Raw genomic sequence first — 26,005 nt, forward strand, 5'->3', positions numbered from 1 at the left:
TGGATGGGGCTCTCAGGTTCTATGGCTTTGCTTTGGCCGCATCCCACTGAAGCCACTGCCCTAGCTGTCTGCGTAATCTTGCCCAGTGGTTAAGCTAGCCCTGGTTGAAAGCCGACTGGAAAGGGGTGCCTCCAGGAGGTGGTTAGGTAAAACACTGTTTTAAAGGATATAGAGTTAAAATAACAGGTGCTTTAAATCTGTCCATTTCTCTTAAGTTTTACGGCGGAGGGACAAGCATCCAGCGCAAATGTTTCATGATTATTTCTGACAGATGTTGGAAGATGAAACCGGAATGTAAAATTTAAAAATGCAAAAAGAAAAAGGGTCAAGATCATCTTCAGAAAAAAAAAAAAAAAAAATTAACTACACAGCTCTTGCTCCAATTCTGAAGCTTTTTTTTTTTTAATAGAAATCACTGGTTTTAGGAAACAAATAGCACTTTGTAATAGTTTGTTACAATGTTTTTCTTACCTTGATCTGATTTTTATGTAACACTAGGAAGACCATTTAATATCTTTTGTCCTTTTTTTTTACCCCAATACAAAGATCTTTTTAACCCTTGCATAAAAAAACAGTGCTCAAAATGAAGACACACTGACTCACGAGAAACTCACTGAATTTTCACTATTTACTCCTAATCTATACCATGCATGGCCTTGTCTGCCTCTGGCACTGTCTCTCTGCAGCAAAAAAACAAGGGCACTCTGTTCATTTTTGCTTCCTGTCTCATGTTTCCACCTTTGGATCACTGTGCTGCTTGGCTCGTAATGTTATTTTTAGCCCATAAATATAGAAATTAAAAAAAAGTAAAGGAAGGGACATTGCAAGTAAAATATCACAGATTTCCCTCAAGATGCTTAGATTGGATCCTTGGAATAACAGATGCTTAAATGTTTCTTTTGCTCTTGTAACATGTGTTTGTTCTTCTAACCAGAAACTGGAAAGGAAGAAACTTCATCTCGTACAGGATTTTTCTTTTCATGCAGAACTGGAAGCATAGATTCCCCCACCTGCAGATGTGCACGTTACCCTTTCAGTTCTTTGCACTGTACTCCAGATTACATCGCACTTTTTCCCGTTCGCCATTTAACGAACTTTAAATACTGCTTTTCAGAAAATTCTCCCCTTCCCTCCTGTGACTTCTTTAAAAATTTGTACTACTAAATTTTTTTTTTTGGTTTCTAGGCTTGAAGTTTGCAAATAGAAGCCCGCACAGTCTTTGGACTTTTGTGTGTTGTTCCTTCCCTAAAAAGTATCTGGAACCCACCCTCTGTCCCTCCCCACCCAAAGAATAAAACGAAAGAACCTCATGGTGGCTGTAAAGGCTGCTGCAGGCACACACTGGTGTAATAGAGAGAGTAAATTAATATATTATTTCACTTGGCATGGTGGTGGCACTATTCATTCATGTAATATGTTGTACACTCAGAATAAAGAAGGGCTAATTGGCAAACCTCAGGAGCTCCATTTTCTCTCCCACAACAAAACTTCGGCCCTTTTCAAGAAGAATCACTTATGTTCTACAAAGGTTTATATCCTGCTCCTTCTCTTGGCCCCCCTTCTCCACTTTGCCTTTTTCCCCCCAGTTCTGCAGCTCTGCTGTTATTTGGTCTCCTCGGCCTTGGTGCAGTTCACAGGGCATGTCTGTAGAGGGAGCACTGTGGCAGGGATGGACGGCGTGCCACTGGAGTTGCTTGTACAGTCCACACTGACGTTCTGGTTGGAGGTGGCCTCCGAGCTCATTTCGGGCAAGATAGGCTTTGAGAACTCAATTCCTTGGATCAGGCGGATGAGCCGTTTTACCTTGTCTAAGGAACTGTGCATTTCCTTTTGTCTCGACATGATACTGTTCTTCATATCCCTGCATTTCTGCGGCACAGAAACAGAAAACAAACAGGTTTGAACTTTTTCATTCTTTGGATTTATATCCCGTCCTCCCAGAAGAGCTCAGAAGGCTTACATACATAATAGAGTATAACAGGATATAGTAATGTAGAGTATGACAGTACATTTTAGATCGTGACATGATAGGAGAAAACATGAGGGAGCATGATATTTTTAAATTTAGTGATGTTATTCAAAGATGCCAGATGAATAATTTTAGAAACACAATTCTCCCATTTAGCTACAAATTGAATACAGATCTGGCAGCAGGGGTATAAATTTCCTTCATTTGTACTGTGGTACAGTATGAACAGCAGATGTACAAACTTTCTCATATACAGTGGAACCTCGGTTTGCGAATAACCCGGTTTGCGAGTGTTTTGCAAGACGAGCAAAACACTCAGCAAACTTTTGACTCACAAACTGAGCACTGCTCCGATCAACGAGCACTTACAGACCAGGAAGCGCCGCTTCGGGGGGATTCCTCTTCTGCCTTCCGGCCAGCCTTCCACGTCGGGTGCCTTCTGCAGGTTGGTGTCTGGGCCTGCGCGGCTGGGTGCCATCCCACCTGCATGTTGCGTGTGACACGCACAGCGTCAATCATCGGCGTTGGCGTGTCGTGCGCGGCGTGCGGGTGGGGGGGCGGCGCTCGGCTGCGTGGGATCGGGCGGGGGCTCTCTAGCATGCGAGCGGCATCTGACGTGGAGGGCTGGCCGGCGGATGGAGGAGGCGTCCCTCCAAAGCGGCACTGCGGGGCTCTCCGGCGGCTGTCGGACATTACAGGCATCCCTCCCGAAGCGGCCCTTCAGATGACGGACCGAGGAGGTGGACGGAGGAGACGGCGCTGCAGAACCCAGCACCCGACAGGTACTGACCCCGGGTTCTGGAACGAATTGTTGCTGTTGCCACTATTTTCTATGGGGAACTTTGCTTTGATAAACGAGCATTTTGGATTACGAGCATGCTCCTGGAACGGATTATGCTCGTAATCCAAGGTACCACTGTACTTATTTTTTTTTTTATTCAATTTTCTATGCTGTTTTTCCAGGGGAGCTCAGAACAGTTTACATGACTTTATTCAGGTACTCAAGCATGTTTCCCTGTCTATCTATGTCATGTACCTGGGGCAAGGGGGGATTAAGTGACTTGCCCGGGGTCACAAGGAGTAGCGTAGGATTTGAACCCACAACCTCAGGGTGCTGAGGCTGTAGCTTTAACCACTGCGCCCCACTCTCCCCACCACTGCACCACCTGCTGCCCACCACAGAATAGGCTTAGCAGCATCTTACTCGGGTTTGTGGCTGTCAGAAAGGGGATGAGATTTGGGGGCTAAGTGCTTTGCAAACGAGCCTCTTGATAAACCTATATTTCTGTTGTTACAATCAAAGCAGTTTACTTATTATAAACAGGTACTTATTTTGTTACCTAGGCCAACGGAGGGTTAAGTGACTTGTCCAGAGTCGCAAGAAACTGCAGTGGGAATTGAGCCTGGCTCTCACGTCGCTGGACTACTTGGAAAGGAAGCCAGAATTCTGGTACATTAGTAGAATAATATGGACTGAAGCTATATTATATTACTTACGGTTATTGAACTAGTAAGCTGTTTCACCTTCTGTTCTAACTGTTCTCTTTCCTGTTTTAAATCTGTACTCCATTTCAATAACTTCTGTTTTTCCTCTTCTTTTGCTGGAAAGAAAAACCAAAAACTTTTCCCATGGATGCACTTAACCGGATTGTTTATAAACCTTTTTATCTTTTGGAAATGAACAATATCTTTCTGTCTACAATGGAAAAGGATGCAGTACTAGCTTTATGTACAAACCACAGTACCACTATCAGCAGTCATCGTGATATTTTAACAAAGAAATTACTCCAGCTGTGATTGCCTAAGAGGGAAAAGCCTTTTATAAATAAGAATAATCACAAATAGGGCAGATTGCTGGGATACGCCTAATCTTACTCAGTCAATCCACATTCTTTACATTTCCTGTAATATAATTATTCTCTTTATGTCTAAGAACAGAGGTGGGCAAACAATAACTGCTGGCCCATCTGGGTTTTGTCCAGCTTACAGCAGCTACAGTTTGTGACTTCCTTTGGCTCGCCTCTGCTCCTAACATTCATTGCATTTGGGGGGATATAAGAGGGACACTCTCTTGGACTTCCATTTTAGACCTTAGCCCATAATGTTTGCCTTGTCAATGATCTTCCACACTGAGATGTAGTCTAGGTAATTATCCCAACAGAAAAAGCATAAGTAAGCCAGAACAATGCAAACTAGAACACCAGATCTTGCCAAGCAGTGACCATTAACTCGGGTTTACCCGCCAGATGTGTTTTAAGCAATTGGGAGACCTAACAGGAAAGAGAGGTGTTTCGCTCAGGGCAATGGGGCTCATTTTCAAAGCATATGGACGTCTCAAAAGGCCACAATGGATATCCATGTGCTTGGAACATGCAAATCTCAATTTTGCTATGGCAGAACAGGAAATTCCATCACTTCAGTATGTCCCAGTAGCAAGAGTGTATGTTTTGTGTGGGACTAGGCAGGGCCTGAAATCTGGACATCCAACAGTGATTACTGAAGGAGAAGAGTAAAAGAATGGGCCTAGTAGAAATGGGATTCAAGGAAGTTTATGGGAAAACGTCTTGTGCTGGAAGCTGATTTAGGAGATAAAATTTAACAATCTGAAGGCTTAGAAAAAAGATGGAAGAACTTTGAGGAATGCACAATATAATTGTTAAGGACTGTGCTAATTTACATTGGAATCAAGAACAACTGGAAAATTCTGAGGGAATGTAATTTGAGATTCTTAAATTTCCCATGGGTGACTTGTATATCACCAAGAGATCTTTTTAAGAAGTACCTGCTGGAAATGTTAAAATTGTAAGTAGAGGCCATTCTCCCTATAATAAGATTCAGAAACACCAAGATACAGAACATGAAGTGGTTAGAGGAACATCTGAAGTATCACCAGCCAGCTTGAATGTTACAGATATTATCGTTGGAAAATGTAGATCATGCCACACTACTTTTCAAACTAATAAAATTCCATAATCATGAATTGTTTTGAGACAGAAACTTTGGTGTTTTCCAGATGTATCTCATTATTTTCAGAAAGCTTTTTGGAGCTCCCTGTCACCTGATTTATTAATCTGTTGGAGACTTCTTGACCCAGGGGCTAGGGAAAGTTCAGGGAGACTAATTGCTTTTAGCTGTTTTATTTTTCTTTCCTTTAATTGATGACGTTCCTTTCTAACTTGGATTTTGATTGATTGTACCTGCCCGAATGGACTTCACATCCCTAAGTGGTTAAGCAAATATAATAAACCTGAAACCTGATGTATGCAAGGCAACTCAAGAGTGCCATCAGCAGTTCCAAGCCTTGCATACTAGGGTGACCCAAAATGTGGGATTCTTTTTTCTCCATTAGCCAGTGAAATGTTTGATTAGGTTGAATCATGTTTTCTATATTTTCTATGACCCTAAATAATGTTTGGCCTTTCTTGATAATAAGGAACGGAATCCACCATTCTAGGATTTAAGGGTAAGTTAGATGTACATCTCCTTATGAGTGGCATGAAGTGACATGGGTAGGGGTAGGCTAGATGCACTTCTCTTTACGAGAAGCTTGGAGCGATATGGGGACCAAAACTATGCCAGGGTACACCTGGCGGGGCCTCCGCGTGTGCGGATCGCCAGACTTGATGGACCTAGGGTCTGTTCCGGAGATGGCGCTTCTTATGCTCTAAACCTGTTATATTCCTAGAGAATATTTTCTGTATCAAATTATTGCTTGTGAAACTAGTGTTAAATTGCTATTAAGTAATTTTTTTTAAGTGTGAGCCCTCCAAAACCCACTGTACCAACATACAGATGACACCTAGAGGCATAAGGGCTATTGGCTGGCATACTGTACAGTTGGGTACAGTAGGTTTTGGGTAAGTTTTGGAGGGCTCACCATTCAACATAAGGGGATTATGGTAAGATGTATACCTGGGACCTTTTATATAAAATTCACTGCAGTGCCCTGTAGGATGCCCTACTGCTCTGCTGGGATGTCTGTGTACCCAGTCTGCCAAGAATACTGGCCCCCCTCCTACATTCCAACTACTTATACCTGATGCAACGGAGGGTGAAGTGACTTGTCATTGGAAAACTGGCTTTCCAGATTTAGAACACACTTTTCTAGCCAATGAATTACTCTTCCACTCCATCAGAGATGCATGAAACTTTCCATAGTCAAATCTTGCTTTTATAAACTGCGATTAATAAGATCAATCGCCAAATTTCTGGAGCCTAAATCGCGCAACATTCTGATCCACTCACTAGTCATAGCTAAAATAGATTACTGTAACTCCTTATTACTCAACATCTCTCAAAAAGAAAAGCGACGTCTTCAAATCATTCAAAACACCGCCATTAAATTGATTTATAATGCTAAGAAATACGATCATGTTACGCCACTATTTATCGATGCTCATTGGCTTCCTATCAGCCACCGCATTTTATTTAAGGTAATGCTGCTTATTTTTAAAACCCTAATCCACAACAAGCCTCAGTTTATATCAAGAATGTTAATTCCTTATAATCCCGTACGCTCACTCAGATCATCCTCTCAAAACTTACTAGCTATACCTTCCCTTAAAACAATAGGAACAAGAAGAGCTGACATGTTTTCTGTTATGGGCCCACAATGGTGGAACTCTTTACCACAACATATTACAAATGGAAAAGATCTTCTTTCTTTTAAAAAATCTTTAAAAACTCACCTTTTTAAAGATGCTTTTAATACTTAATATTAAAAAATTTTTTAGTTTTTAATTTTTTACCTACCCCCGTTTCCTTATGTTTTTTTCCCGTATTTGTTTTTCTAGATATAACAGATGAAATCTTTGCCCTTCTTTCCTCCCCATTTCAAGTCTGTCTTGTCTTAAATTGGATGTTAATGAATTTTAATTTGTATCTCTATAATTTTATCTCTTTTTTTACTTGTGTACATCGCTTTGTAAACAGATTCAGCAATACATCAAATATTAATAAACCTTGAAACTTCCAGAGGAAAGATTTGGGGAAATAGGATTAAGAGCCAAAGGTAACCATCCAGTAATACTGTTACTTCAATGAGGAGAAACAGATATATAAATGTATTTTCATTTACTGTAGAATTTGATGCTTCTCGTATAATCTGAGATCTCTAGACAAATAATTACTCAGTAATTAAATAATAATAAAAATGCACACTATGTAGTGTCTTCTGTTACCCACCTGCTTTATAAGCAATATAGGAATGGACAATTGCTAGAGTTCCAGGCCAGGGGATTGCTTCTTCCTTTTTTAGCATCTGCAATAACAAGATGTAGCTGAAAAAGCAGCATCTTTTGGACCAGTGAAATTAGAAATAAGGGAGAGTGCAGCATCTACATCTAAGGAAGGAAGAACACATTAAGGAATAATCTCCTGGCTTTCAAATTTAGGTGCCCCTTTTACAGTGATTAAAAAAGTGGCCTTACGCAGATCTTTCCCGTATGCCAAGACCATTTTTACTGCAGGGGTAAAAATGGCTGAATTTCCTTTTTTTTTTTTGTATTAATAGCCGCACTAATTTTGTCATTAGTGTGTGGCCATTAAAACAGATTAACACTTAGCCCTTACTGTTCAATTATGTGGACGGTATGGGCTCACATACAAAATACAAGTTGATTGGTTAGTGCACGGCAATGTAGTTGCGCTAACCAATTAGAACAGAACTCGCCCACTCTCTAGCCCAAGGCACCCCCCCTCATTGCATAAAAAAATATTTTTTGCATGTGGGCAGCATTACTTTTGGATGCCTCAGTGTGCCCCCTGGTATGCCAGTTTTCGTTACAGTAAGCATGTGTTAAGTGCTTAATGCAGCTTTGTAAAGGGTAAAAGGGCCCCTTCGAATGGAGCTGGTCTGTGAACATGAATAGTGGGAGACCATCAATCATTGTCAGCTCTTCCTGATAGCCATTTTTCTTAAACAGTATAAATGGCTGATAATAATAATAAATTGATTTAAGATGGCAACAGAATGTCAGGAGTGCATATAAATAAGGCCTCATATTTAAAGGGGCAGTAGTTACAACCAGCTTTAGTCATTATTACCTTGGGAGCATGAAGGCTCCCCCGTGCCATTCGCCCCCTCCCCCGCCAATCATCCCCTCCCCCCAAAAACAAAGGCAGGAGGGATGCCCACTCACTCCTGCCACCAGAGGCCCCCACCCCATACCTTTTAAATTGGGAGCCGCCAAGTCTACAATGCTGGGCCTTCCCCTCCCCAGTGCATTGTGTGATGCTTGGGGAGGGGCCTAAGGCCCTGATTGGCTCAGATGCCTCAGGCCCCTCCCCTTGGGAGGGGTCTTAGGTGTCTGAGCGAATCAGGGACTTCCTTAGGCTCCTTCCTCTGTATCCCAGATACAGGGCTTGACTGAGTCGATCAGGGCCTTAGGCTCCTCCCCCTGACTGACAACTTCTTGTTTCCATTGGAGTGGGCCAAAGTGGAGAGAAGACACTGAGGCTGGCAGCAGGGCAGCACTGGGAATCACTGCCACTGCCTGGCAACTTTTACAACACATTTAAGGAAGATGCACCGGGGGGGAGGGTAGGGGTAGGGGGAAATAAAAAGAAATACCAGTCTGAGAAGGGGGGGGGATAAAAGGAGTACATGTCAGAAAAGGGATGTGGCAGAAAGAGCCGACCAGCAGGTACACTGGCCAGCAGCAAGATGCCGCTTCCACCAGAGTGCTACTTAGAAATAAAGCCCCTCCTGAGTCATGTCACATTTGAGGAGGGGTAGAAGGCAGAGAAGGAGCGATGTTGGACTTGGGGGAGGGTAGAGATATTGGATTCAAATGAGGGAAGGAGGGAGAGATGTGAGACTCAGGGATGGAGTAAGGGAGGGAAGGAGAGATGTCAGATTTGTGAGGGAGAGCTGGACTTGGGGGAAGGTAGCGGGGGTAGAAAGGGGACAGGGAGAGATGGACATGGGGGAGGGCAGAGGTCCTGTTTCCCCTCCCAGATTCTACCTCTCTTTCCATCTCCTTGCCCAACTCTGGCATGGCATCTCACCTGCACAGACTGGGGGAGGGATGGAAAGAGAGATATGTCTGTTTTGGGCTCAGGCCCGCCCAAAACTATCCAGCTCCTTATAGAGTTAGCCCCTTTGTGAATATTTGTGGGGCTTATACCACTGTGAACAGCAGAACGTGATAGTGGAAATTGTGTTTCTTTACTACAAATCTGAGATGCTTTTTGTAATTTCCTTGTGTATATCTATATGTCCTTCAAATACAAAAAACACAGCCACACATATCTAGGAATTTCCTGGAAAACTGAAATTTATTGTCCCACGTTAGTTGGATGACACCTAACTGTTGGGATGACATCACTCATGTATGTGATTGATGCAAACTTCTTGTCATTTACCAATTAGAATTTCTTTAGGACTTCAGGATTTGATTTATACAATTTTTGTTAATCTAGTTCAAAACACTGCCGTCCGCTTAATATTCGGACTAAAGAAAAGTGACCACATTAGTCCCTTCTACAGACTGCTGCACTGGTTGCCAATTGAGGCACGAATCCTATTCAAATTCTCTTGCTTTTGCTAGAAACTGGTTTGGGGAATGGTCCCCAACTATTTACTATCTCACTTCGATTTTTACTCCCCCACAAGGACAACCAGAAATCACAGCCTTTTTGCCTACCCGAAAATTGCAGGTTGCAGATACCGAACCTTTCTGGATTGAACATTGAAGTTTCAAGCTGGTAGGCAGCAAACTTGGCTAGGCTACTTCATTGATGGCGCCAGATTGACAAACGGCGCCTTTCGGAAAAAAATAAAGACCACCCTATTCAATAAATTCATTTCCTAGGCAGACTTCCCCCCCTCCCCTTTTTCAAAGCTTCTGTTGACTGAATCCACTTTTCCTCATCAATAGCATCCTGTACTCACTGACCGTTCAATGTCTTCTTCACAATTTGTATCCAGCTATTCGCTGGCTTTTCAACCATTTCAATGTAACATGTCAAAATTATATTGTAACCTATGTATATCTTTCCTCTTGCCAAATTGCACCATGTAACTAACCACTGACCGCCCAGTGACCTCTTCTTCATCTGTATGCTGTAATTCGCTGTCTGTGCAGCTAATCTTTACTGTGAACCGCTTAGAAGTCGCAAGATTATGGCGGTATAGAAAAAATAAAGTTATTATTATTATTAATTACTAGTGTTCAGACTGAGATGTGATGCCTCTACTCAATTTTTGTTTTTTTTTTCAGTATAGGCTGCACCATTATTTTGTAATCCCCATTAAGAACATGACCCTGCTGTATGCTACTAGTCGGTTCTGCATGTTCACGCCAAGTTGAGCTATCCTGCTGATAAGCTGCCTTTCCCTTTCCCTGGCAGTTGCATAGTACCTGGTCTTGACATTTGGGACAGATCCACATGCCCTTGGGGATGGTTTTCAGAGGAGGATCCAAACAGTCCAAGTGATAGACACGCGAGCACGTGTCACACATCAACAACTGCCCACTTTTTCTACAAACACTGCAAAAGTCTTCATGGATATCACCCTGTGAGATAAAGGGAACGAGAACACAAGTAAAGTGGACTTCCTTGCCTATATACTCACTAAATATTAACTGATTAGTCATGACATCTTAGCTATGAAACTGGTTTAAAACATTTACCTTTAAGGATCAAATAAATTCTTTGGTTAGGAAATGCTTTTTTAGTTTACGAATGCTGAGGAAGGTTAGATCTCCTTTCCATCAACGTCATTTTTCTTGTCTTGGTCCACTCAATTATACTATCTCGGCTAGATTACTGTAATGCTATTTATCTTGGCATCACAAAGATCTGCCTCCAAAGGTTACAATTGATTCAGAATACCGCTGCAAAGTTGAGTTATGGAAAGAGCAAATTCGACCATGTGACTCCTTTGCTTTTGAGCCTTCACTGGCTCCCAGTTCATCTCAGAATTCAATTTAAATGTATATGCATTATTTTCAAAATTTTATATGGTATTTTTATTCCTCTTGTTCCTCTACTATGGAACGTTTACAGATTTTCCTATGCATGAGGCACTCAACAATTTAAACTTTCCCTTCCTTCAAGGAAAGGAATCAAAGGCGTCAAGAACTTTAGCCTTTCTTTGGCTTTTAAATTTTCTGAATTATAGAATGAACTTCCATTAACTTTGAGATGTCCTAGTCCTTTCCAATTCTTCCGTAAATCTTTTAAAACTTTTCTATTTGCTAAACATTTTGAAAATTAATCTCCTTGCAATTTTAGCATATTTTTATTAATTATTGTTAACCATGTCGAGCTTCCTCTGGTTGATGACCCGGTATATAAAGCTAAGTTTTAGTTTAGTTTAAAACCCTATGGCATTTTAAAACCAACACTGCTCAGCCAATAGAGGGTGAACACACCAGAGTATGTGGATTTTGAAAAGACGGGGGAGAAAAAAGCCTCAAATTCAAATGCAAAACTTCATAGCAGCGGTCACAGCAGCAGTGAAATGAGCTATTGACAATTACATCATAGGCATAAAAAAAATCTCCACCGTCAATAAAGCAGCATTACCCAAAATGGGGCAACCCACTACTGTACACAACAGGGAAACCCCCAAAAAAGAAAAACTTAGCTTGAAATTGATGACATCTAGCAAACGTCCACTCCACTGCTGATTTCTCAAATTCAATCCAATGCAGACTTCTCAAAAACAGCCCCAAATAAATCCTCGACACAGATTCGTACAACATACAGCTCAACATCCTCTGTCGAATATCATCAGCAAAGTCCCTGACAAGGCGCCTTGTTTCACCAGCTAACCCGGTTGCATCAAGGGAATCGCAAATCCATCTGTTTCAAGCTAGGTTTTTCTTTTTTGGGTTTCCCTGTTGTGTACAGTAGTGGGTAGTCCCTTTTTGGGTTATGCGGCTTTTTTGACAGTGGAGGGTTTCTTTTTAACGCCTAAGATGTAATTGTCAGCAGCTCGTTGCACTTTATGTGACTGCTGCTGTGAAGTTCTGCGTTTGAATTTGAGGCTTTTTTCTCCCCGTCTTTTGTAAATCTACATACTCTGGTGTGTTCTTCCTCTATTGGTTAAATAATATTTCTTTTATTTTTGTTATTTTTTATTTTTGTTATTTTTGTATATTTGTTATTTTTGTTATTTCTTTTTGATTGTTACTTGTTTATAACATTTTAAAACCAACACAATATGCACTCATACTGGAGAGATTTCTGTATTACGACTGGCCCACTCCTTAACTATAATAAACACATTCCATGGTTTCAGCCATCAATCTATATCGCCTCCATCTATGTATAATTTTCCCTTGTGTTGCACCCTAAATTCTATAAAAGATTAATCTATGTTGGAATGGAGGGGCAAATTCTGTTGAAGAGCAGAATTATTATTACAAGACTAGTTACTTTAAGAGCAGTGATGCTTGTGAAGTGCAACGTGAAATTGATTCAACCAAGAAGGCACAGAAAAGTATGCGGAAACCAAGATCAGAATGAGAAAGGACAGCAATTATGGAACAAACATAATTTTAAAAAAATTATCATGTCAAATAAGTTATGCAAATTAAAAGTGTCAAAGTAAAATCTAGTATTTGGGCAAATACATAACTGATTTTATAGAAGAGCTTTCCTATTTATTTTCTTAGAGTCAAAGCTAGGTAGATAATTAAAAGTAAAAGATTTAACATCTTTATGGTTTTAAAAGTGAAATGTTTCAGTTAACCCCCCCCCAATTAAATTAATTTATCTTGATGATACAATGAAACCTCATCAAAACACATTTCCTCATCTAATGGATATTTCACTGGGGGGGAAAGTCCTGTACTAAAGAAGCTTTCCTTAACACAGGCAGCTATGGCTTCATTCCTCCGATATCTCGTACTGTGCTGCAAACTCCTATTTTCCTGCTACTGAGATTTGTATGCATTTTTAGGACCCTAAAAAATCATTATTTCTGCAAGAAGCATCAATATGTGTCTCTCGGATGCTGTCCCCTTCTAAAGTTACTTACGTCTGTTGAGCTGGGGCTAGGCAGGGAGACTGGTGGGACGTTTACAGGGAAATGAAATGTGGCCTCTGTCTTTTCATTTTCAGGGGAGTCAGGATGACTGCATGGAGGAGATGTTGGGGTCAGAGCGCCGAACCCCAGAACTGTGTTATATTTTGGAGGACGACCTACAGTTCAACAAAAGATATAAACAAACAAAAAGAGAGGGAAAATGTTGATCTTACATACCTTTGGCCAGTGATCCTCATTGGCTAGCATGAAAAAGGAAGTGATGTAGTAGAGGCAGAAAGTTAATACAAAAAAGGTCACATATGAGAGAAGAAAAGCAGAGCTTTCAAAGGATTTAGAAAAAGAACGCAAGAATACAAGACCTTATAAGATACTGACAAATTATGAAAAGAATTCAGTCTGCATGATAGGTAATACTGAGTAATAATATGGCATTCTATTTTTTATTTTTAGTAAATCCCAATCAATCACTAACTAATTAAGTAACAATCATATCAACCCATAAGGTCAGGATTTGGAACACCAGTTGAGATACGAGGATATGGATCCTGTTTGCACAGACTCATATGTGATCATTCTTTTTGAAATAAACTTTTTTTTCTTTTTCACCGCCCTCTCCTTTACCGTCCGATCACATCACACTGTATCTCTTCTCATTTCCAGCTATTCAATGCTGCCATTTAGAGCTTCTTAATAGGGATAGTTTTCAACGGAATTTGCTTGGGTAGTGAAGTAAATCCTCTTCAGTGCTGTGAAAGAGTGTGCGAGCGTTCAGTTGTAGGCAAAAGAGGTGGAAACGGGGTAAGGAAAGGAAAGCAATATGCACAGGGATTTCATTTTGCAATCCCTGCAAGTATTTTTAGAACTTGTTGCAAAGTATAAATGCAAGCCCTATATTGGTAGCATGGAATATTGCCACACCTTGGGTTTTGGCCAGGTATTAGTGTCCTGGATTGGCCACCGTGAGAACGGGCTACTGGTCTTGATGGGCCATTGGTCTGACCCAGTATGGCTGTTCTTATGTTCTTACGTGAGCCAAGATAGGACATTCAAGCCATTGTGACATCATTGATGAGGTTGGCCCTGAGGCACTGTGGAATGAAGCATTATGACATCACAATCTCAGCCCTGGAATGTTGCTCTCATTGGAGTTCCAGAATGTTGCTACTCCTTGGGTTTTGGCCAGGTACCAGTGACCTGGATTGGCCACCGTGGGAACGGGCTTCTGGGCTTGATGGACCATTCGTCTGACCCAGTACGGCTATTCTTATGTTCTTACGTGAGCCATGTATAGGACAGTCAAGCCATTGTAACATCACTGATGAGTTTGGCTCCGAGGCAATGTGGAACGAGGCATTATGACATCACAATCTAAGCTCTGGAATGTTGCTTTCATTGAGGTTCCAGAATCTTGCTATTCTTTGAGATTCTGTATGGAATGTTGCTACTCTTTGGGGATTCTGTATGGGATGTTGCTACTCCTTGGGTTTTGTCCAGGTACTAGGGACCTGGATTGGCCACCGTGAGAATGAGCTACTGGGCTTGATGGACCATTGGTCTGACCCAGTGAGGCTATTCTTATGTTCCAGAAACAAATTTCAGTCTAATTACATGTTGTGTAAAGAAATCATTTCTCTGGTTTGTTTTAAATCTACTCCATAATAGCTTCATCACCTGCCCCTAGTCCTGGTATTTTTGGAAAGAGTAAACAAGCAATTCACATCTGCCCTTTTCACTCCACTCATAATTTTATAGACCTCTTATCATATCTCCCCTGAGCTGTCTCTTCTCCAAGCTGAAGAATCCTAGCCACTTTATAGGGAAGTCATCCCATCCCTTTTATCATTTTCGTTGCCATTCTGTGTACCTTTTCTGATTCCGCAATATCTTTTTGAGATACGGTGACCAGAACTGCACACGGTATTTGAGATGCCGCCGTACTATAGAGCGACACAGGGGCATTATAACATTTTAATCTTTGTTTTCCATGCCTTTCCTCATAATTTCTAGCATTCTATTTGCTACAATTAAGAAGAGCAATAAAAGCTTAGGCTGTTTCTTCCCACTAACAGAGACAAAGATAAAGAATTAAATACAATAAAAAAAGAAAGAAAGTAATAAATAAAAAGTGGTGCATAATTCTGACCGGTTGCCCAAATAGGTCTACGGCTTGGTTCTTAGACAGTAACGCGGAAGACAAAGGTGCGCGCCGACAACTGAGTGCAAGACGGAGGCACGCGCCGAAGAAAAAGACTGTTTTTAGGGGCTGCGACGGGGGGTTTTGTTGGGGAGCCCCCCCCACTTTACTTAATACATATCGCGGCGGCGTTGTGGGGGGTTTGGGGGGTTGTAACCCCCCACATTTTAGTGAAAACGTAACTTTTTCCCTAAAAACAGGGAAAAAGTTAAGTTTTCAGTAAAATTTGGGGGTTACAACCCCCCAAACCCCCCACAACGCCCCCACAACGCGGCGCGATCTGTATTAAGTAAAGTGGGGGGGTTCCCCCCCACGCCCCCCGTCGTAGCCCCTAAAAACAGTCTTTTTCTTCGGCGCGCAACCTCCGCGCTGCGCTCAGTTGTCTGCTCGCGCCTTTGTCCCGGCGCGCTTTTGACCTGACACCCTACGGCTTTGCTGCAGGCAGCTTACCTCTCTTACGAGTTCCAGGATGCATCGTGCTGTTTAGATACGTCACTGTGCTCTTTTTTCGCTGTGTGAGGCAGAAGAAAGCAAGGCTGTTAGCACTGACTAATCACTAGGGCTCCTCGCACAACTGTAGTGAATTCTAACTACTTTTCTCACCACTCTCCAGAATCTGTGAATATTTGGTGATTTTGATTAAATAACCTCCCTTTACTTAAAGAGACAATTGTATTGAGGCGTTTTAATTTTTGCCCCCCCCCCAAAAAAAAAAATTTTTTTGGCATGAACTTTAATAGCACTGTAGTATGAAAAAGTCATTTAGACAGCTAAAAATATACCCCCTCTTCTACAGAACTGCGCAAGCAGTTTCTAGCGACGCTCATAGAGTACCTAGCACAGTTTTGTAGAAGAAGGGGATAGTTTTTGCTTCCTCGTTTTCATTCTGTATGCTTGAGATTCATTTATTTAAAAACCTTCTATCCCGCTTAAATCCTAAGTGGGTAACAAAGGATACATCTAATATAATAAAATGGTAAGCCGCACATGCGCACTTCCTAAGTGTGTGCCGGTTTTCCGTGAGCTGTAGCGACACATAGAAAGTGCGCATGCGCGGCTTACGATTCTTTGAAAGACGCGGCGGTGGCTACTCTCACGATCCCCACCTGCGTCGGAAAGCAAGGTCAAACAGAAGGTACAGCTGGAGAGAAAAAACAATTCTGGTGAAAAATATAGTGGTATGATAAGATTATGAAAGTTTCACAAGAAGAAAGACGAACCAGGAATACGAGTGTGCAAGAAGGCTAACCATAAAACTGAAAAGCCGTTAGGCCAGGTGCTTGAGGGAGGTTCTTGATATATTAAAAGGACATTTATGGGGAAATAAGGGTAGAATTAGATTTAAAAAAGGCGTGACACACAGTATCACTCAATTATGTTAACCAATCCATAGGCTAATAAATGAGATAAAGAATATGATTAACCAATGAAAGTGTGACGTGTAACATGCACCAACGTGGGCCAGAGCTGTCAGAATCATATAAAAGAAAGTTCCCTGGACCGTAGTTTCAGAACTCTTTGGAAGTTCTCCATCAGCCTGGCCAGCCTGGTGTATGCTCTATTACTCTGTATGCTGTGGGATTTGTTCCTGTAAGCTATTGCTATTTGATTATTAAACTCATATTATTTGTATCAGGCATAAAGAATCGAGTGGTCTGTCAGTGGAGGCCGTAATAGCCGGCTCTTCAAGACAGATGCTAAAGGAATGCAAATTCAATATACCATAAATGCATTTGTCCCCCTCCCAATTATTTTGGCCAGTGAGATATAGGCCCTCTTTTACTAAGGTGCGCTAATCAATTTAGCGCGCGCTCAATGCTAATGCGTGCATATCAGTCCACGGACACGTTAGCATTTAGCACGCGCTAATCAGTTAGCGCACCTTAGGGCTCCTTTTATGAAGCCGCGTTAGCGGTTTAACGCGTGTAATAGCGCGCGCTAAACTGCTGTCCGCGCTAGACCCCCAACGCCAGCATTGAGCTGGCATTAGTTCTAGCCGCGTAGCGCGGGCTTAGCGCCCGCTGAAAAGCTGCGTGCGCTAAAACCGCTAACGCGGCTTCGTAAAAGAGGGGGATTGTATTCCCAGGGTTCCAATCTGTTTCAATTCCATTTATTTGCAGCCACTGGCACAGCTAATTGCCAGACTTGGCAACCTTGCTACGTGTATGGATTGCCTTACGTACGAGATTTTTGAATTGATCTGAGTGAACAAAATGACAACAGGCATAGAGTAAAAAGAGTACGAAAACCACGGGCTACCTCTGGTTCAAAGACGGCACCGCTGTACACTGGGTTGGCTGTCGTTCTTCTTTTTCTCTCTTGTCTTTTACTCTGAATTTCTGATTAAAAGCAAATACATTTGATTAGAAGCAATAAACTCGCTCATTAGATACCCAAAAGGGGCTGGAAGAGTAGTGTAGTTATTACAGAGTCAAGAATTTGTATAACCGTAATCTGAAGCTTTGATGATAGCATTTTATAAACATTTCAAATCTGTGCTAGTTCAAACACCTTTTTTTTTATATAAGACAAAGAATATGATACCATTGTTTCGTCCAGAAATTATATTCTTTGTTCACCAAATTCAGCTTCTTTGTGAAAGCAGAAACCTTTTGCAATCTCATAGAAAAATGGATATGGTCACATGAAAATTAAGCAAAAGAGCACTCAAAGAGTGAAGCAATAGGCATTGAATCAGGGTTGGATTAACTTCTTAGTTCAGCCTGGAAAACGTATGCCTGTCTGCTCACCACTCTTCAACCTCTGACTGTCTAAAAAGTGTAGTTACTTACCTGCCTGGACAGAGTCTTCCAGACTCCCAATAGATTCGGACAAACAAGCAACCATTACACCTGGGCAACTCTCTACCTTGATCCTCTAGGGAAGCCAACAGCAGGCAGGCTCACCCACAGGGTGGAGGGGGGGGGGGGACCGAGAAACTGTGACATGCCTTGAAAGACAATAGAACACAAACACAGACCAGGGAAACCAGCTCTGTTCCTGCACTGGACCAGCCTTGACAAACAATGAATTGATACCTCATGGACCTGTAAAGCTAGATATTGACTATGGGAAGGGGCCTTAGGCATCTGAGCCAATCAGAACTCACATGCATCACATGGTGCATCAGGGAGGGGAAGGGCTTCATTTTTGAAGGGCTGGCCTAAGAGCTGGAGGGACCATGCTTCCCTCTAATTCCCGTTGTCTATGGCGAGTGGGGGGAGAGTTTGAGATTAAGGGGGGAGGGTAGGAGAAGATTCAGAGTAGGGGGCAGGAGGGAGTGGGCATCCCTCCTGCCAATTTTCTCTCATGGGGGGGGATTCCTGTTGCCGCGTTCATCAGAAGTCATTGGGGAGGGCGTCATCACTGGTGGGGGGACCTTTTTTCATGTTTTTTTAATGGGACAGATATTTTGTGTAACACACCCAAAATATCTGTGCCATTGAAAAAAACCCGAAAAAAAAACCCCAAAGACCATGTAGACCGGGACTATTCTCTTTTCATGTGCTATTGTTGCTGTTTTTGGAAGAAGTAGTGGCCACAGCCCTTGATATAGCATTTTTGCGAAACAGGGCCGCCGTCGGGTCTGGCCAAGTAATTGGTTTACCTGTATCTTCTTATGGCGTGGAGACCAGCAACAGAATTTTCTTTTCAGTCTATGATTGATCGTTCCTGGCAACTATGAGGATAAGTACCTGACTGCATATTTGTTACTATTATTGACAATATTGGGAAAGAGTTGATTTATTTTTTGTGGAGTTTTTTGAGAGACCGATGACTGTACTAGCTCCACTGCAGGACTTGATGTACTGAAAATAAGGAACATAATTCTTTTTCTGAGGTTTCTTTTACTCCAGTTTTTTTTGGAACAGTTGTATTCTGTACTATTCTCAATTTTCTCACAACTTTCTTTGGTGCGTCCAAGTAAACAATATTACAGTAGTCCAATATAGATAGTACCAATGATTGCTGGTGCAGGCATTGGTTCTATCTATATTGGACTACTGTAATATTGTTTACTTGGGCGCACCAAAGAAAATTAAGAATAGTGCAGAATAAGGCTGTTTGCCTGATATTTGGGCTGAAGAAAAACGAACATATCAGCCCCTATTATCGATTATTACATTGGTTGCCAGTGGAAGCACGAGTAATGTTCAAATTTGCACGTCTTTGTTTTAAGTTGGTTTGGGGATCGGCCCCTACCTACCTGTTATTTCATTTTGTGCTATATAATCCCGTGAGGGTAACCAGGAATTGTAACTTATTTGCATACCCGAAGATTTTAGGCAGTAAAGTTAGGTCTTTAGACAGGATGCCTGCGTTTCAAGCAAGTAAACAACAGTCCTGGTTGGGTAACTATATTAGCGGAGCCATGTTATCTTACAGCGCCTTCCGAGAAGAAATTAAGACAGTATTATTTGATAAATTTATTTCTTAAATCAATGTTTTTATTCTTAAGATAATAATTTTACCGCTTTCACTTAAATTTTTATTGTCTTTTTAATTAATACGCTGTATTCTCATTTTAATATTGTATTTCGCTGATTGTCCAGTTTTTCTCTCCTGTGTAAACCGCCTAAAATTATTTTGATTGTGGCGGGATATAAAAATAAAGTTATGCTATGTTAATGAGCTGATTGGCAACGTGTATGCATCCTTCTGGCTACAGCCACTGCCTTGTCACACGGTTTCGTTGCCTTCGGATCCTCAGACACTATCACCCCAAGGTCCTTCTCCTCATCCACGCATATCAGTCTCTCACTTCTCAACACATACGGTTCCCTCAGATTTTTGCTCCCCAAGTGCATCACGTTGCACTTCTTCACAGTGAATTTTAGTTACCAAACATTGGACCATTCTTCTAACTTTTGCAGATCCTTTTTTGGGTTTTCCGCTCCTTCTGGGGTGTCCACTCTGTTGCAAATTTTGCCATCATCCGCAAAAGGCAAACCTTACCTTCTAACACTTCAGCAATGTTGCTTACAAATATGCTGAACAGAATCAGCAACAAGTATATCATCGGTTATACAGAAAATATAGCAATGTTATGATTGGAAATGGTGGCAGTACATCAGTGGTGCATAGTCCAGAAGAGGTGCTGTGAGAGGACTTCCAGAGACAGAGAGATCTTCATTGGTAAGAATTTGCTGGGAAATTGCTTGCAAACTTAGGGAAAGAGAGACGTACCCTCTCTTCTACGAAACTGTGCTAGCTATTTTTAGCGCAGAGAGCCGTGCTGAATGGCCTATGAGCGTCGGGAGCAGCATGGGCCATTCAGTGCAGATCTCTGCGCTAAAAACTGCTAGCGCAGTTTCGTAGGAGAGGGGGTTAGTGGGGAATTCATCAAGCAGTGTTAAGGCTTTAAGTCACAGTAAATGGCCCTTACCACACCTTAAACAGCCCTTATGCTGCAGTTCCAAAAATAGTGCGGTAATATTTAAGTTGCTGCATACTATAAAATAATGAGATGCATATACCGCATGTCGTATTAGGGCCCAAAAGCCATGGTAAAATAATCCCAGTTCTTTGCTGGGATTATTTCACATTTCAACAGCATCAGGCCGCAGTGATGACCCCCCTTCTCCAAGACTCACCCCTTCTATATGGCCCTTCTATATGGCTCCCCAGCCCCCGCCCCAACCTCCCTGGGTGCCACTTTAAAATTCATTGGTGGTCCAGGGGGGTGTCTGGTGGAGTCTAGGGGAGGTTCGGTGGGGTTCAGGGGGCTCATGACTACTACTAGGCAGTCATATTTCTACATAAGGAGAAAATATTTCTTCACTCAACGTGTAATTAAACTTTGGAATTCGTTGTCAGAGAATGTGGTGAAAGAGTTAGCTTAGCAGTGTTTATAAAAACTTTGGTTAATTCCCTAAAACAAAAGTCCGTAAGCCATTATTAAGATGGGGAAATCTACTTCTTATTCCTAGGATAGGCAGCATAAAATCAGTCTTATTCCTTAGAATCTTGTACTTGTGGCCTGGGTTGGCCACTGTTGGAAACAGGATACTGGGCTTAATAAACCTTCAATCTGTCGCAGTTTGACAACTCTTATGTTCTTATGTAATCTATGTGCTTACCTTCAAGGTGGTCATGCGTTACCAGCCCCAGTGAAACCATGAAGGCAAGTTTCTGTGCCAAGAAAAAAAATTCACACAGGATAAAGTTAGAGAAACAGATACTGTATAGCATACAAACTGATAGGGAACTTAGGGTTAATGCGTCTTAATAAACTACCCTCCTAAGTTGCTTTTTGGGACTTTTCAAACACCAGGGTATGTGAATTTAGAAAAGGCAACTCTTGCAGTTTATCTCAGTTTCAGTTTACCCCTTCCAAATTCTAAACTGAGTTCAGACATGCGCCATGAAATCAGAATCTTGCATTATGTCTGCCTTGTACAGGAATCCACAACGAAAAAAAACCACAACGCCAAAAGTTCCACAGAGATTCAAAACAAAAAAGGAACCGTGGCACCAATGTTCTTGATGACAAAGTTTAGTATAAAAATATATAAAATTATAAATCAATAATAAAAACAATCAATAGGGCTGCTGTGTACAAACATGACATATAACCCAAAATGTATGTATTAATGATGTGTACATGATACCAATCCAATGAAGCTGCTATGCAAAAACTGTATATATGATGCGGACCTGACACGGTCCATGTTTCGGCTATGAATAGCCTTCCTCGGGGGTCCAATGTATAATGGCCGTACTAGGAACCAGGTCCTCCAAGGTCCCGGCTTTAAAGCCCCGCCCCTGTGACGCCAACCCCCCTTTCCCCACCCAATCCCAATGCGACCTCCCGGCAGGAAAAACCTATCTCCCAATGGTTCTCTACTCTCACTACCCGCCCCCCTCCCTTAACTACCTGCCTGTCTCGACGGGCGACATTCGGGCCTCCCAGCCCGGTGTTACCTTCCACCCGTCGAGACAAGCTCTCAGGCTACACTTTAAATATGGATGAGCCACCAAGTGAATAAATCCAATTGCATGAAAAGCTGTTCTAAAACAAATGTGTCCACAAAATTTGTGAAATTGAAAGCCGTAGTACGACGTGAGAAAACAAATGCCGAGCCAGAGCATCAGTGACACCCTCGCAGGAACATAGCACGCAAGAATAATGTACAGGAGTCACAGAAAGAGGAAAAAGTTCAGTCCTTATTCAAAGGTCAACGAAATAAATTTTAAAATCTGTTTTAAAGCTTTTCTTAAAGGTAGAAGATGCGTCTATGAAAAAGATAACATGCTTCATTCGAATACCTGTGGATTCTCTTCTCGTTTTGGTTTGGGGGCAGGCGAGGCAGCTGTACAGGTTTCTGCTTGTTTCTCTGTTGGTTCCACTTGAGATTTAACTGTCTAAAAATACAACACAGACGACTAACTAAGAAATTTTTTTCACTCTGTTATAGACAGAAAACAAAGTAAAATGAATGCACATACTACCAGGCAACTTTTACAAGATTGACTGCTGAATTACATGATTTTTACTTCTGACCTTAAAATGTCTGTCTTATGGGGCTTTTGCCTTTGAATTAGAGAATGACACGGTGACAAAATTCATCACCGTTCCCGTCCCGCGGATAACCACGGGAAACTATCTTCATGTCATTCTTTAAGGAGAGAGGGAAGAATCAGAGTATGAATGGCCACAACCACTGACCCGCAAGCTTTGCTCTGAAGAATGCTGGTGTAGAAGGACCGAGGTTGAAATAGACACTAGAAAATTACATGGGATTATTTCCCACGGTAATCCGCGGGGACCGGAACTTTGTCACCGTGTCATTCTCTACTTTGAATCATGGCATAGCCAGACAGCACATTTTGAATGCCTCCCAATGGCCTTCCCCCCCCAAAAAAAATGTTGTCACTATACACATAGTCATTTCTTATGTATGAACTAAGTATGCTTGAAAACTGAGCATATATGAAGTGCTGGGGTCAGTGGCTCAAACGCTTCAAACAAATGCTAAGCTAGGTAGAAATGATTTCTGAAGTGCCTTCAGAGGAGGTAGGTCTTCAGCTGGTGGGGCATGAGATCCCTGCTAGCTACAGCAAGGGTGTGCTGCTGCTGGGTGGGTCTGAGGCTGAGCCCGAAGTGGGTGGGCTCCTACCTGCCTGTGGCTATACCACCGCTTTAAATACTTTCATTAATTTTACCTTTTTTGTAAGAAATCCTGCTGCTGGTTCATTTAAATACAGAGAATAATTGTCATGGGAAAAGAACCGCTTGACCACAGAAATAGCCGGTATAAAATTACCTGCCTGATATGCAGGTAAGCATGGCTCAACATAGACCAGTGGTTCCCAAACCTGTCCTGGGGGACCCCCAGCCAGTCAGGTTTTCAAGATATCCCTAATGAATATGCATGAGAGAGATTTGCATACCTGTCACTTCCATTATATGCAAATCTCTCTCATGCATATTCATTAGGGATATCTTGAAAACCTGACTGGCTGGGGGGTCCCCCAGGACAGGTTTGGGAACCACTGACATAGACTGTATTTTGGCATAAATCACTTCCATCATGTATGTCCTCATTACCACAAAAATCTATCTGAAAATTGCCTTCTGAATGTCTTTTTAAATTACTCTTTGTAAGTAGTTTAGGATCTCTGCTTTTATTTATATAAAAAGCAAGTGCCTTTTTGAAAGACCTGTTCAGACAACTACATTTTATACTGTTATTAGCTCACAATCATAAAAAATATAATCCCTTTAACACAAAAACACTAGCTGTGAAAAGACAGGGAATATGCAGCACGAAGCATCCACTACAGCTAACGAGAGGGTGAGAAAAATACGATGAGACCTAATTTGCTGCAAATTAGGGGAGAATCAAGTATATATGCTCAGTACCTGTTTTTCAAGGTTTGGTTTGCTGAGCTGTAGTGTTTGAGGTCCAGAAAGCCTAGTTCCTGGGGCTGCAATAACAATGCTGGTGAGCTGTGCCGTGGGGAAAGTTTTGGCTATAGAGGCCGGCTGTCCATTCACAATCCGCACCGGGTGAATGGAATTCTGTGAGGTGGGAGTAAACTTTGTTGTCAACATAACAGGCCGCTGGATGAGCTGAGGAGCTGCAAGCATTGGAGGGGGAGCTGGGGCAATAGGAATATTATTCTGGGCTACTGGTTTGGGTCGAACCTGCAAAAGAAAAAAAAAAAAAACCACACCAAAATCTACCTTACATTTCTTCTTATGCTTTTAAAATAAGCATTAGCTTATTATTTTTTTTTTTTTTTTTTATCAAGAGTTTGAAAATAAATTCACAGGTATCCACTTGTTCAAGAAACACAATAAGAAAATACAATATACCAAAAATTAATAATAAGGGGATTACTGCTTTCATTCTTAGACCATAATAGCATTAGTTTAATAATTCTAGACTGCTCTTCAATTGAACGTATCAAAGTGATTCACATAAAATATTAATAATAAAAAAGAATAAGAGAATTTAAGAAAAGAAATATTATAGTAGAGAAGTTATCAACATAGTCTACTGTTAAGCCAGGTAATTTCCCCCCTCCCCCCCCCCTTTTTACAAAAGCATGGAAGAGATTTTTAGTGTTGAACGCTCTGCGCTGCTCCGCCACTCGTAGGAACGCTATGATCGTCAGAGCAACGCAGAGCGTTCGGGGTGCCAGCCGGCGCTAAAACCCTCTTGCGTGCTTTTGGAAACGTGGGGGGGCTGTAACAGACCCTGTGCTAAAATAACCCAACTTAAAAGCAGCCCATGTGGATCACTCCCTTCCACGGTGATGGCGTCTGCTGGCCACCGCCATTAGCCGGAACATTAAACAGACATTTTATTTTATTGCCATAAAAGATGTTCTTACTAGTATGTGTGTATTCACTAACTAAATGGTTCTAAAAGTAATAATTAATCTTTCAGGAAACAGTATATACATTGGATTATTTTTCAGGCTGCTCTGGAATGGTAACAGACTAAGGTGCTAGTGTGAAAGCATATTAAGGGTTAGAATATTATACAGAATAAAAATGAAGCAATTAGTAGAAGTTGAAGAAAGTTAATGTGTGCCGAATTCAAGGTCAGTAGTAATTATAACAAGGCTTGCAGACCACGTGAACGGTCTGTATTCCTTACTGTATACTATTTTTCTTTGTTTATTGTACATTGAAAATCAATAAAAATATTTGAACTCGGGAAAAAAAAAAAAAAAATTCAACAAAGGGGAAAATAGGAAAGATAACAAACCAGATGGTTTCTGTTGGAAAGTTTTTTCATTAGCTGGTGAGAAAACAGGGTGTGTTTGTTTCACATGTAGAACGAGCAGCCCTGGACACTGCGGTCAGACTGCAGAACCCAGTAAAGACTTACATTGGTATTACTGGTTCTCCTTTCCGTCATTTTCTTTTCAGATTTACAATAGCCAGTCAGACGTAACTAATACCACAGCTATTTAACCCTTTCAGGACCAAGGGACCTATTTGTCCCATAACTTTAAAATCCTATCAATTTTGATTGGGTTAGTCTACAGTTCTAAATTTGATATGTACGGATTCCATAGGATACTGCCTTTATGTAAACAAACTGGTTCCGACATTCATTCATTAGCGTCGTTGCCAGATTGACGAGAAGATTCACTTGCCACACTGTCCATAAGCCAGAAGTTTGATTTTTTTTTAAAAAAATAATGATATTTCACAAAAAAAAAATCAATTTTTTGGCATCTGCAAGCCCTTTTTACCATAAAAATGTCGTCAAAACCACAAAAATTGGCCTACGATCCTTATGGTCCTGAAAGGGTTAAGAAAAGAGTTGCCATACTGGGACAGACTGAAGGCCCATCAAGCCCAGTATCCAGTGGCCAA

The 26,005-nt window shown here is 41.5% G+C and overlaps 1 protein-coding gene across 7 annotated transcripts in view; it reads right to left on the bottom strand.

The window, feature by feature from the left end:
- Positions 1-378: 378 nt before the first annotated feature.
- The window catches only part of PHF21A (PHD finger protein 21A), a 141,129-nt gene continuing 115,502 nt past the window's right edge, over positions 379-26,005 (bottom strand). For all 7 annotated transcript variants that reach the window (XM_033928016.1, XM_033928014.1, XM_033928012.1 and 4 more), the window contains exons 9-18: positions 24,032-24,316; positions 22,435-22,530; positions 21,246-21,297; positions 17,425-17,504; positions 15,616-15,676; positions 12,963-13,126; positions 10,333-10,488; positions 7,154-7,229; positions 3,467-3,570; positions 379-1,869 (exon numbers count right to left, since the gene is read on the bottom strand). In XM_033928016.1, the coding sequence (XP_033783907.1) occupies positions 1,603-1,869; positions 3,467-3,570; positions 7,154-7,229; positions 10,333-10,488; positions 12,963-13,126; positions 15,616-15,676; positions 17,425-17,504; positions 21,246-21,297; positions 22,435-22,530; positions 24,032-24,316 (1,341 nt within the window). In that variant the 3' untranslated portion in view covers positions 379-1,602. The remainder of the gene's footprint in view (positions 1,870-3,466; positions 3,571-7,153; positions 7,230-10,332; positions 10,489-12,962; positions 13,127-15,615; positions 15,677-17,424; positions 17,505-21,245; positions 21,298-22,434; positions 22,531-24,031; positions 24,317-26,005) is intronic.

The sequence above is a fragment of the Geotrypetes seraphini genome, chromosome 19 (assembly GCF_902459505.1).
Source record: "Geotrypetes seraphini chromosome 19, aGeoSer1.1, whole genome shotgun sequence".
NCBI lineage: Eukaryota > Metazoa > Chordata > Amphibia > Gymnophiona > Dermophiidae > Geotrypetes > Geotrypetes seraphini.